The 12,096-nt window shown below is 44.9% G+C and overlaps 1 protein-coding gene across 1 annotated transcript in view; it reads left to right on the top strand.

Annotated features, from left to right (window-relative positions):
- Positions 1–11,214, top strand: part of xrcc5 (X-ray repair complementing defective repair in Chinese hamster cells 5) — a 31,433-nt gene extending 20,219 nt beyond the window's left edge. Inside the window, exons 14-21 of the mRNA XM_036975366.1 lie at positions 86–282; positions 4,403–4,490; positions 7,374–7,443; positions 9,175–9,284; positions 9,520–9,616; positions 9,700–9,767; positions 10,631–10,705; positions 10,837–11,214. Of these exons, the coding sequence (XP_036831261.1) occupies positions 86–282; positions 4,403–4,490; positions 7,374–7,443; positions 9,175–9,284; positions 9,520–9,616; positions 9,700–9,767; positions 10,631–10,705; positions 10,837–10,851 (720 nt within the window). The 3' untranslated portion in view covers positions 10,852–11,214. The remainder of the gene's footprint in view (positions 1–85; positions 283–4,402; positions 4,491–7,373; positions 7,444–9,174; positions 9,285–9,519; positions 9,617–9,699; positions 9,768–10,630; positions 10,706–10,836) is intronic.
- The last annotated feature ends 882 nt before the right edge of the window (positions 11,215–12,096 follow it).

Genomic DNA, 12,096 nt, shown 5'->3' with positions numbered 1-12,096 from the left:
AACGCGTTCTCAATCTGCTATTACTTTTCTACGTCTTAATTTTCCCTCATATTTCACCCCACAAAACACACTTCTCCCACTACAGTGCCTGCACCATCGGGCGGTGAACCCCAGTGTCCCCCTCCCCCCCATGGACCCCTGGCTGACTACAGCTCTCCAGCGCCCCCTGGCGGTGGCCACCCGCTGTCAAGCCCCCCTGGAGACACTGAAGAAGAAGTTCCCTCTGAAGGAGGTGGTCAAGAAGAAGGAACTGAAGACCAGCAAGGAGCTGTTTGGGAACAGGTAGGTCTACATTCTAGTTTGGGAACGGGTAGGTCAGCATCACTAGCTGTTTGGGAACGGGTAGGTCTACATTCTAGTTTGGGAACGGGTAGGTCTGCATCACTAGCTGTTTGGGAACGGGTAGGTCTGCATCACTCGCTGTTTGGGAACGGGTAGGTCTACATTCTAGTTTGGGAACGGGTAGGTCTGCATCACTAGCTGTTTGGGAACGGGTAGGTCTGCATCACTAGCTGTTTGGGAACGGGTAGGTCTACATTATAGTTTGGGAACGGATAGGTCTGCATCACTAGCTGTTTGGGAACGGGTAGGTCTGCATCACTAGCTGTTTGGGAACGGGTAGGTCTACATCACTAGCAGAGCTGTTTGGGAACGGGTAGGTCTACATCACTAGCTGTTTGGGAACGGGTAGGTCTACATTCTAGTTTGGGAACGGGTATTTCTATATCACTAGCTGTTTGGGAACGGGTAGGTCTACATTCTAGTTTGGGAACGGGTATTTCTACATCACTAGCTGTTTGGGAACGGGTAGGTCTACATTCTAGTTTGGGAACGGGTAGTTCTGCATCACTAGCTGTTTGGGAACGGGTAGGTCTACATTCTAGTTTGGGAACGGGTAGGTCTACATTCTAGCTGTTTGGGAACGGGTAGGTCTGCATCACGAGCTGTTTGGGAATGGGTAGGTCTACATCACTAGCAGAGCTGTTTGGGAACGGGTAGGTCTACATCACTAGCTGTTTGGGAACGGGTAGGTCTACATTCTAGTTTGGGAACGGGTAGGTCTACATTCTAGCTGTTTGGGAACAGGTAGGTCTGCATCACTAGCTGTTTGGGAACGGGTAGGTCTGCATAACTAGCTGTTTGGGAATGGGTAGGTCTACATTCTAGCTGTTTGGGAACGGGTAGGTCTGCATAACTAGCTGTTTGGGAACGGGTAGGTCTGCATAACTAGCTGTTTGGGAACGGGTAGGTCTGCATAACTAGCTGTTTGGGAATGGGTAGTTCTATATCACTAGCTGTTTGGGAACGGGTAGGTCTACATCACTAGCTGTTTGGGAACGGGTAGGGTAGGTCTACATTCTAGCTGTTTGGGAATGGGTAGGTCTACATCACTAGCTGTTTGGGAACGGGTAGGGTAGGTCTACATCACTAGCTGTTTGGGAACAGGTAGGTCTGCATCACAAGCTGTTTGGGAACGGGTAGGTCTGCATAACTAGCTGTTTGGGAATGGGTAGTTCTATATCACTAGCTGTTTGGGAACGGGTAGGTCTACATTCTAGCTGTTTGGGAATGGTTGGGTCTACATCACTAGCTGTTTGGGAACGGGTAGGTCTACATTCTAGCTGTTTGGGAACAGGTAGGTCTGCATCACGAGCTGTTTGGGAACGGGTAGGTCTGCATCACTAGCTGTTTGGGAACGGGTAGGTCTACATCACTAGCTGTTTGGGAACGGGTAGGTCTACATCACTAGCTGTTTGGGAACGGGTAGGTCTACATCACTAGCAGAGCTGTTTGGGAACAGGTAGGTCTGCATCACTAGCTGTTTGGGAACGGGTAGGTCTGCATCAGTAGCTGTTTGGGAACGGGTAGGTCTACATCACTAGCAGAGCTGTTTGGGAACGGGTAGGTCTGCATCAGTAGCTGTTTGGGAACGGGTAGGTCTACATCACTAGCAGAGCTGTTTGGGAACGGGTAGGTCTACATTCTAGCTGTTTGGGAACGGGTAGGTCTACATTCTAGCTGTTTGGGAACGGGTAGTTCTACATCAATAGCTGTTTGGGAACGGGTAGGTCTGCATCACTAGCTGTTTGGGAACGGGTAGGTCTGCATCAGTAGCTGTTTGGGAACGGGTAGGTCTACATCACTAGCAGAGCTGTTTGGGAACGGGTAGGTCTACATCACTAGCTGTTTGGGAACGGGTAGATCTACATCACTAGCAGAGCTGTTTGGGAACGGGTAGGTCTACATTCTAGCTGTTTGGGAACGGGTAGGTCTACATTCTAGCTGTTTGGGAACGGGTAGTTCTACATCACTAGCTGTTTGGGAACGGGTAGGTCTGCATCACTAGCTGTTTGGGAACGGGTAGGTCTGCATCACTAGCTGTTTGGGAACGGGTAGGTCTACATCACTAGCAGAGCTGTTTGGGAACGGGTAGGTCTACATCACTAGCTGTTTGGGAACGGGTAGGTCTAATCAAATTTATTTATATAGCCCTTCGTACATCAGCTGATATCTCAAAGTGCTGTACAGAAACCCAGCCTAAAACCCCGAATAGCAAGCGATGCAGTTGTAGAAGCACGGTGGCTAGGAAAAACTCCCTAGAAAGGCCAAAACCTAGGAAGAAACCTAGAGAGGAACCAGGCTATGAGGGGTGGCCAGTCCTCTTCTGGCTGTGCCGGGTGGAGATTATAACATCATGGCCAAGATGTTCAAATTTTCATAAATGACCAGCATGGTCCAATAATATTAAGGCAGAACAGTTGAAACTGAAGCAGCAGCACGGCCAGGTGGACTGGGGACAGCAAGGAGTCAGCAAGGAGTCATAGGGCTCAGCTCCTGCCAGACAGAGAGAAAGAAAGAGAAAGAGAATTAGAGAGAGCATACTTAATTTCACACAAGACACCGGATAAGACAGGAGAAGTACTCCAGATATAACAAACTAGCCCCCCGACACATAAATACTGGAGGCTGAGACATGAGGTGTCAGGAGACACTGTGGCCCCATCCCATGATACCCCCGGACAGGGCCAAACAGGAAGGATATAACCCCACCCACTTTGCTAAAGCACAGCCCCCACACCACTTTTAAACGGGTAGATCTACATTCTAGCTGTTTGGGAACGGGTAGGTCTACATCACTAGCTGTTTGGGAACGGGTAGGTCTACATTCTAGCTGTTTGGGAATGGGTAGGTCTACATCACTAGCAGAGCTGTTTGGGAACGGGTAGGTCTACATCACTAGCTGTTTGGGAACGGGTAGGTCTACATCACTAGCAGAGCTGTTTGGGAACGGGTAGGTCTACATCACTAGCTGTTTGGGAACGGGTAGGTCTACATTCTAGCTGTTTGGGAACGGGTAGGTCTACATCACTAGCAGAGCTGTTTGGGAACGGGTAGGTCTACATCACTAGCTGTTTGGGAACAGGTAGGTCTACATTCTAGCTGTTTGGGAATGGGTAGGTCTACATTCTAGCTGTTTGGGAACAGGTAGGTCTACATTCTAGCTGTTTGGGAACGGGTAGGTCTACATTCTAGCTGTTTGGGAACGGGTAGGTCTACATTCTAGCTGTTTGGGAACAGGTAGGTCTACATTCTAGCTGTTTGGGAATGGGTAGGTCTACATTCTAGCTGTTTGGGAACAGGTAGGTCTACATTCTAGCTGTTTGGGAACGGGTAGGTCTACATTCTAGCTGTTTGGGAACGGGTAGGTCTACATTCTAGCTGTTTGGGAACGAGTAGGAATGTGATTCAAATCTCATAACTACTAGTTTGTCACCTCATTAATGCTTAGTTTCAGATGGGTTCTAAACTACTTGTTATCTCTTTCTTAACTACAGGGCTGGAAACAATATTGTGATCATATCAGTTGTGTAGAACACTCCATGGGAGATTCAGTATTGGGCAAAGGTCTGTTCTCTCTTCAACGACTCTGTCCAGAAACCGATAAGGGGGCACCATATGTAGGAGAGAGGCAGGTTGTTAATAGGCAAACGGAGGAGTTTGATCTCCTCAATGGCCTCCGGGTGGGACCTCCCGGCAGCTAGCGCGGCAGTGTTTTAATAATCCACACCCCCTTTGAGTCCGCTCTTTTCTCAAAGGAGAAAAGCATGCTCACGTTTTAAAACCATACGCTACTCATCCTTTAATCTAGAAAATGTCTCGCACACCTTGCTGCTTTTATTTGTATGTCTTTACACGTGTTTTGAGATTCCTCCTATGTAAACGGAATTTGCCTCATGACATGTTAGTGGAGAAAGAGGATTGTTTCATACAAGCGCATGTATTTCCTCTCCTCGGTTACCTTTGACCTTTTTCAAAAGGAGGAGAGTACGGAGTGCTTAAGGAGTCACGCAAAACCAGTTGAGTATATCCCCATATAACTGACCCTCTTTATCCTCTGCAGCACTGAGGAGCCTGATGCCAAGAAGGCCAAAGTTGACGAGGAGGAAGACTTTAACCTGGCTGACATCACAGAGGGAAGCATCACACAGGTGAGAGTAGGCCAGAGGACTTAACATGGGATCTGGAATTATTGAAAGTACACTATCATATACAGTACCAATCAAAAGTTTGGACACACCTACTCATTCAACGTTTTTTCTTCATTTTTTTTATATTTTCTACATTGTAGAATAATAGTGAAGACATCAACTATGAAATAACACATGGAATCATGTAGTAACCAAAAAAGTGTTAAATCAAAATATATCTTCTATTTGAGATTCTTCAAAGTAGCCACCCTTTACCTTGATGAGACCTTTGCACACTCTTGGCATTCTCTCAACCAGCTTCACCTGGAATGCTTTTCCAACAATCTTGAAGGAGTTCCCACATATGCTGAGCAGTGGTTTGTTGCTTTTCCTTAACCTCTTATGGCTGCATCCCTTGTTCTCAATTTCCGCCTGAAGACATACCCTAATCTAACTGCCTGTAGCTCAGCCCCAGAGGCAAGGATATGCATATTCTTGGTATCATTTGAATGGGAACATTCTGAAGTTTGTGGAAATGTTAATTGAATGTAGGAGAATATAACACAGTAGTTCTGGTGGAAGGAAAGAGAAAGAAAGAGCATACGTTTTCTGTTTTCTATTGTTGTAGCATCTTTCACATGTACTAGAATAGGATGCTGTAGATCATTTTGATGGATAACACAAGAGGGCAACTGTAGGTGTGCAAAGTTTCAGACTGATAACTTCAGGAATGGGTGAGCTACGTGACATTTAGCATGAAGTCACTCAGGTGTCCCACACAAGTTGCCCAAATGTACCCAAGTGGCCGAATTGGTGAAATAACCTATAACTATATACAACAGTGCAAATAACTATATACAACATATCAAAAAGCAATTCTAACACACACACACACACAAAAAAAGCAAAAAAAAGGTTTTAAAAATATTATAAAATACGTATTTTAAAAAAAACAGTACACCTTTTGGAAGTCCTCTACACAATATTTTGCTGCCTGTGCCATGTCCCATAGCAGTCTCTTTCTGATGTAAAGCAGAGGCAAACTGAACAAGTGGTGCCGTTCATGCGACACATAACACAACGACGCCTCCATGCTGTGCCCTTTTGGCCCTGAGGCCTGCAGTAATGAACTGTGGCATATGAACACCACTGGGGGCAGAGGTAGAGCGGGCAGCTTGGCACCGGGGGCTCCCAGTCAGAGTCGCTATCACTGTGAAAGAAAACATTTAAAAAATATTTGTATTGTATGAGCCTTTTATCATCACATAAAATAAACAGATATGTATTGTATAGAGCAGAGGGAACAGTCACTAAGGTGAAGTGCTGTTCCATTCAACTCCAGGCATTGTTGTGGGCCTGCCCTCCCCCGAAAAGCACCCAATGGCTATTTCATATGGAAATGGAGAGGAGTAGCAGGCGCAGTGGCCATGTGTGTGTTTGCTGTTCTACTCCATTCCATTTGAATAAAAACATTTAAAATATATATATCTGACATGGAATATATATAAAAAACACACATATATTGGGGCAAAGGGGTATTTAGTCAGCCACCAATTGTCCAAGTTCTCCCACTTAAAAAGATGAGCGAGGCCTGTAATTTTCATCATAGGTACACTTCAACTATGATAGACAAAATTAAGGAAAAAAAATCCAGAAAATCACATTGTAGGATTTTTTTATGAATTTATTTGCAAATTATGGTGGAAAATAAGTATTTGGTCACCTACAAACAAGCAAGATTTCTGGCTCTCACAGACCTGTAACTTCTTCTTTAAGAGGCTCCTCTGTCCTCCACTCGTTACCTGTATTAATGGCACCTGTTTGAACTTGTTATCAGTATAAAAGACCTGTCCACAACCTCAAACAGTCACACTCCAAACTCCACTATGGCCGAGACCAAAGAGCTGTCAAAGAACACCAGAAACAAAATTGTAGACCTGCACCAGGCTGGGAAGACTGAATCTGCAATAGGTAAGCAGCTTGGTTTGAAGAAATCAACTGTGGGAGCAATTATTATGAAATGGAAGACATACAAGACCACTGATAATCTCCCTCGATCTGGGGTTCCACGCAAGATCTCATCCCGTGGGGTCAAAAACTTGTGTTTGGAGGACAAAGAATGCTGAGTTGCATCCAAAGAACACCATACCTACTGTGAAGCATGGGGGTGGAAACATCATGCTTCGGGGCTGTTTCTCTGCAAATGGACCAGGACGACTGATCCGTGTAAAGGAAAGAATGAATGGGGCCATGTATCGTGAGATGTTCAGTGAAAACCTCCTTCCATCAGCAAGGGCATTGAAGATGAAACGTGGCTGGGTCTTTCAGCATGACAATGATCCCAAACACACTGCCCGGGCAACGAAGGAGTGGCTTCGTAAGAAGCATTTCAAGGTCCTGGAGTGGCCTAGCCAGTCTCCAGAGCTCAACCCCATAGAAAATCTTTGGAGGGAGTTGAAAGTCCGTGTTGCCCAGCAACAGCCCCAAAACATCACTGTTTTAGAGGAGATCTGCATGGAGGAATGGGCCAAAATACCAGCAACAGTGTGTGAAAACCTTGTGAAGACTTACAGAAAACGTTTGACCTCTGTCATTGCCAACAGGGTATATAGGGTATATAACAAAGTATTGAGATAAACTTTTGTTATTGACCAAATACTTATTTTCCACCATAATTTGCAAATAAATTCATTAAAAATCCTACGTTTTTTTCTAATTTTGTCTGTCATAGTTGAAGTGTACCTATGATGAAAATTACAGGCCTCTCATATTTTTAAGTGGGAGAACTTGCACAATTGGTGGCTGACTAAATACTTTTTTGCCCCACTGTATATCATATAATTTACCTGTGTTCCTCTACCAGGTGTTCTCTACTGTATGTTGACCTGTGTGTTCCTCTACCAGGTGGGCAGTGTAGATCCAGCACGGGATTTCCGCACTCTGATTCGCCAGAAGAGTCTTCCGTTTGGAGAGGGTGAGATGATTGTCTGGTTCTACTCTCTCCTTCTCAAACAAGTCTCATGGCCCACGGTTTTTGCCTAGCCTGGTCCCAGATCTGTTTGTACAGTCTTGGCAGCTCTTATGGTCATTGGCAAGATGACCATGAGGGGGTATCCTACCAATCAGGTGTTCTATACTGTATGTTTACTCTTGAGTTCAACTCAGGATAACTAGTCATATGAATGTGGCTCACCTTTTAGCCAGGTACATTTCTATAGCAAGGAATCCTTCATAACTAACCTGCTCCAAGGCAGGCTAACTCAGGGCTAACTCCACTATCCTGCATTCAGAACTAACGTGCTCCAGGGCAGGCTAACTCCACTATCCTGCATTCAGAACTAACGTGCTCCAGGGCAGGCTAACTCAGGGCTAACTCCACTATCCTGCATTCAGAACTAACCTGCTCCAGGGCAGGCTAACTCAGGGCTAACTCCACTATCCTGCATTCAGAACTAACCTGCTCCAGGGCAGGCTAACTCCACTATCCTGCATTCAGAACTAACCTGCTTCAGGGCAGGCTAACACAGGGCTAACGTGCTCCAGGGCAGGCTAACTCAGGGCTAACTCCACTATCCTGCGTTCAGAACTAACCTGCTCCGGGGCAGGCTAACTCAGGGCTAACTCCATTTATCCTGAATGAAGTGTCTTAGCTGTGAGTTGAGGACCAATGAAATCAGATTCCTTCCCTCACAAAGATTGCGGAAGAGAACTAGGAAGAGAACTAGATTTGTCAGTTTATTTTTTATAATAAGTTAAAATACTTTAGCAATGACAGAATGCATTTGAAACTTAACTCACAGTAAACCTTTGTTTGACAAATACAATTGTGATTAATATTTTATGGATAGGAGTGGGAAAAGGTCCCCCTGCATTGATAAGCACACCAAAGACGGCATTAACGAGAAGTAATACAATAGAGACGCCACTTCTAAAAGCTCATTTCACAGCCTGCTGATATATTTTCCTTCATTTTGGGTGGCAGGTAGCTTAGTGGTTAGAGCCTAGTGGTTAGAGCGTTGGGCCAGTAACCAGCAGGTAGCCTAGTGGTTAGAGCGTTGGGCCAGTAACCAGCAGGTAGCCTAGTGGTTAGAGCGTTGGGCCAGTAACCAGCGGGTGGCCTAGTAGTTAGAGCGTTGGGCCAGTAACCAGCAGGTAGCCTAGTGGTTAGAGCGTTAGGGCAGTAATCAGCAGGTAGTCTAGTGGTTAGAGTGTTGGGCCAATAACCAGCAGGTAGCCTAGTGGTTAGAGTGTTGGGCCAGTAACCAGCAGTTGGCCTAGTGGTTAGAGCGTTGGGCCAGTAACCAGCAGGTGGCCTAGTGGTTAGAGCGTTGGGCCAGTAAACAGTAGGTAGTCTAGTGGTTAGAGCGTTGGGCCAGTAACTGAAAGGTTAGCTGGATCGAATCCCGAATCCTGACAAGGTACAAATCTGTCATTCTGCCCATGAACAAGGCATTTAACCCACTGTTCCTAGGCTGTCATTGTAAATATGAATTTGTTCTTAACTGACTTGCCTAGTAAAAATAAAGATTAAAATTTAATTTTAAAAATGTTGATAACTGAAGCTGGCTAGCTTTAGATAACCCTGAGTAGATCTAGCTTGCTTGGTAGGATACCCCTCTGGCTAGCGTTTGACCTGTCATGACCCCATCCTGACCCGTTGTCTTCCTGACATCTTCCTGACCCCATGTCTGTATGTGTCCTCCAGTGTGTCAACAGCTGACTGGCAGGATAGAGCAGTTGCTTGGCAACAAGAACATGAACTACTACATAAAGTGCATCCCCTGTATCCAGACCTTCAGAGAGCAGTCTGTTCAGGTGACCATTCAATACAACAGTTTTACATGTCAGTAGCCTGTGAACAGGTTTTACAGTGAATGTTGAACAAACATTCTTCATCATTATACAGAGACAGGGTAGAATTCTGTTAGATATAGTCCTATCATTACTTTAAATCGAATCATCATTTAGTCATTATACATCAAATTCATAACAGTAATGTGGATCTCCTATGGTAGGTAATGTGGATCTCCTATTGTAACTCTTTCTTCAGGTTGGGAATGCTGATCACTACAACAGCTACATCCAGTCTCTGAAGACCAGTATTCCTGTTAGAGGCCTTCAGGAATTCTGGGACATGCTAGTCCAAGGTACAATAGCAGGCCTCATGTTAACGCTCTTTATTAAAGCCGCGTTCTGTGAGCAGGTTATTAATTGTGGTATTGATTAACAGATGCCCTGACCCTAATCAACAAGGACGAAGTTGAAGGGAGCACGTTCTCGAGTCATGATGCCAAGCAGGTACAGGAGAACCAGCTAACTACCTTCCTCCGGGGTGACCAGGCGTTAGAATGGTTCATTTGAAATTAACAGACCCACAAAAATATAAAGGCAACATGTAAAGTGTTGGTCTCATGAGCTGAAATAAAAGATCCCAGAAATGTTCCATACACACAAAAAGCCTATTTCGCTCAAATTTTGTGCACAAATGTGTTTTCATCCCTGTTAGTGAGCATTTCTCCTTCGCCAAGATAATCCATCCACCTGACAGATGTGGCATATCAAGGAAGTTGATTAAACAGCGTGATCATTACACACCTTGTGTGTATAATAGGCCACTCTAAAAAGTACAATGCCACAGATGTCTCAAGTTTTGAGGGAGTGTGCAATTGGCATGCTTACTGCAAGAATGTCCAACAGCTGTTGCCGGATAAATTGATGTTAATTTCTCTACCGTAAGCCACCTCCAACGTCATTTTAGAGTATTTGGCCTCACCCGCAGACCACGTGTTACCACGCCAGCCCAGGATCTCCACATCCTGCTTCCTCACCTGTGGGATTGTCTGAAGGGGGGCGCTGAGGAGTATTTTTTTGTCTGTGGGGAAAACGGATTCTAATTGGCTAGACCTGCCTCCCTAGCGGGTGAGCTTATGCCATCCCAGGCCCACCCATGGCTACACCCCTGCCCAGTCATGTAAAATCCATAGATTAGGGCCTAATGAATTGATTTCAATTGACTGATTTCCTTATATGAACTGTAACTCAGTAAAGTCTTTGAAATTGTTGCGTGTATATTTTTGGACAGTATATCTGAGTGGTTGTAAAATGACTGACGAGAAGTTGTCCAGTCCTATTTCCTGATTGAAGCCTGACTCTGTCCTTAGTTCCTGACTGCAGGGGAGAAGAAAGAGGAGGTAGTAGCAGCTGTGGTGGACGATACAGGAGATGTGGACGACTTGGTGAGTGTTAATCTTTTGTGTTTACATTTTCAGGGAGAAAGTGTGTTTGGGGGGGTTGGCGGCTACACATCTACAAGATCAACAGTTGTATATGTGACTTCTCTACCGTGGTTTATCTCCTATCCCTACAGCTGGACATGATGTGAGGTAGAAGACGGTGGGGTTGAGGAGTGGAGGATGAAGGAAACATGACCAAACAGATTCAACTGTCCATCATCTGCCACCTGGAGTTAACAGCATACTTTGGGATTTTGAGCATTTATTGACTTCCCCAGAGTCGGATGAATACCATGTGGATGCCGTTTTTATGTCTCTGCATTCAGTAGGTAGGAAGTCAGAGGTCATGCTAGCTGATATCATATACAGAGCATCCGGAAAATATTCAGACCCCTTGACTTTTTCCACATTTTGTTACGTTAGGCTTATTCTAAAATTGATTATATTGTTGTCTTTCCTCATCAATATACACCCCATAATGACATCACAATACCCCATAATGACATCACAATACCCCATAATGACATCACAATATCCCATAATGACATCACAATACCCCATAATGACAAAGCAAAAAAAAGCTTTTTAGAAATTTGGGTAAATGTATTAAAAATAAAAACGTATTGCATTTACGTAAGTATTCAGTACTTTGTTGAAGCACCTTTGGCAGCCATTACAGCCTTGACTCAAATTGTAGTCACATGCGCCGAATACAACAGGTGTGTAGACCTTACAGTGAAATGCTTACTTACAAGCCCTTAACCAACAATGCAGATTTAATTTTTAAAAAGCCAACATTTTTTTTTATTTTTTAAATAAATAAATCAATAATTAAAGAGCAGCAATAAAATATCAATAGCGAAGCTATATACAGGGGGTTCCGGTACAGAGTCGATGTGCGGGGGCACTGGTTAGTCGTGGTAATTGAGGTAATATGTACATGTAGGTAAAGTTATTAAAGTGACTATGCATAGATAATAAACAGAATAGCAGCAGTGTAAAATAGGGGGGGGGGGGCAATGCAAATAGTCTGGGTAGCCATTTGATTAGCTGTTCAGGAGTCTTATGGCTTGGGGTTGAAGCTGTTTAGAAGCCATTTGGACCTAGACTTGGCGCTCCGGTACCACTTGCCATGCGCTAGCAGAGAGAACAGTCTATGACTAGGGTGACTGGAATCTTTGACAATTTTTGGGCCTTCCTCTGACACCGCCTGGTATAGAGATCCTGGATGGCAGGAAGCTTGGCCCCAGTGATGTACTGGGCCGTACACACTACCCTCTGTGCCTTGCGGCCAGAGGCTGAGCAGTTACCGTACCAGGCAGTGATTTGTGCAGCTGTCAAACCTTTTGAGGATCTTAGGACCCATGCCAAATCTTTTCAGTCTCCTGAGGGGG

Source organism: Oncorhynchus mykiss, chromosome 3 (genome assembly GCF_013265735.2).
Source record: "Oncorhynchus mykiss isolate Arlee chromosome 3, USDA_OmykA_1.1, whole genome shotgun sequence".
NCBI lineage: Eukaryota > Metazoa > Chordata > Actinopteri > Salmoniformes > Salmonidae > Oncorhynchus > Oncorhynchus mykiss.
Note: the sequence above shows the minus strand (reverse complement) of the source record. Positions and strands in the feature narration are given on the sequence as shown.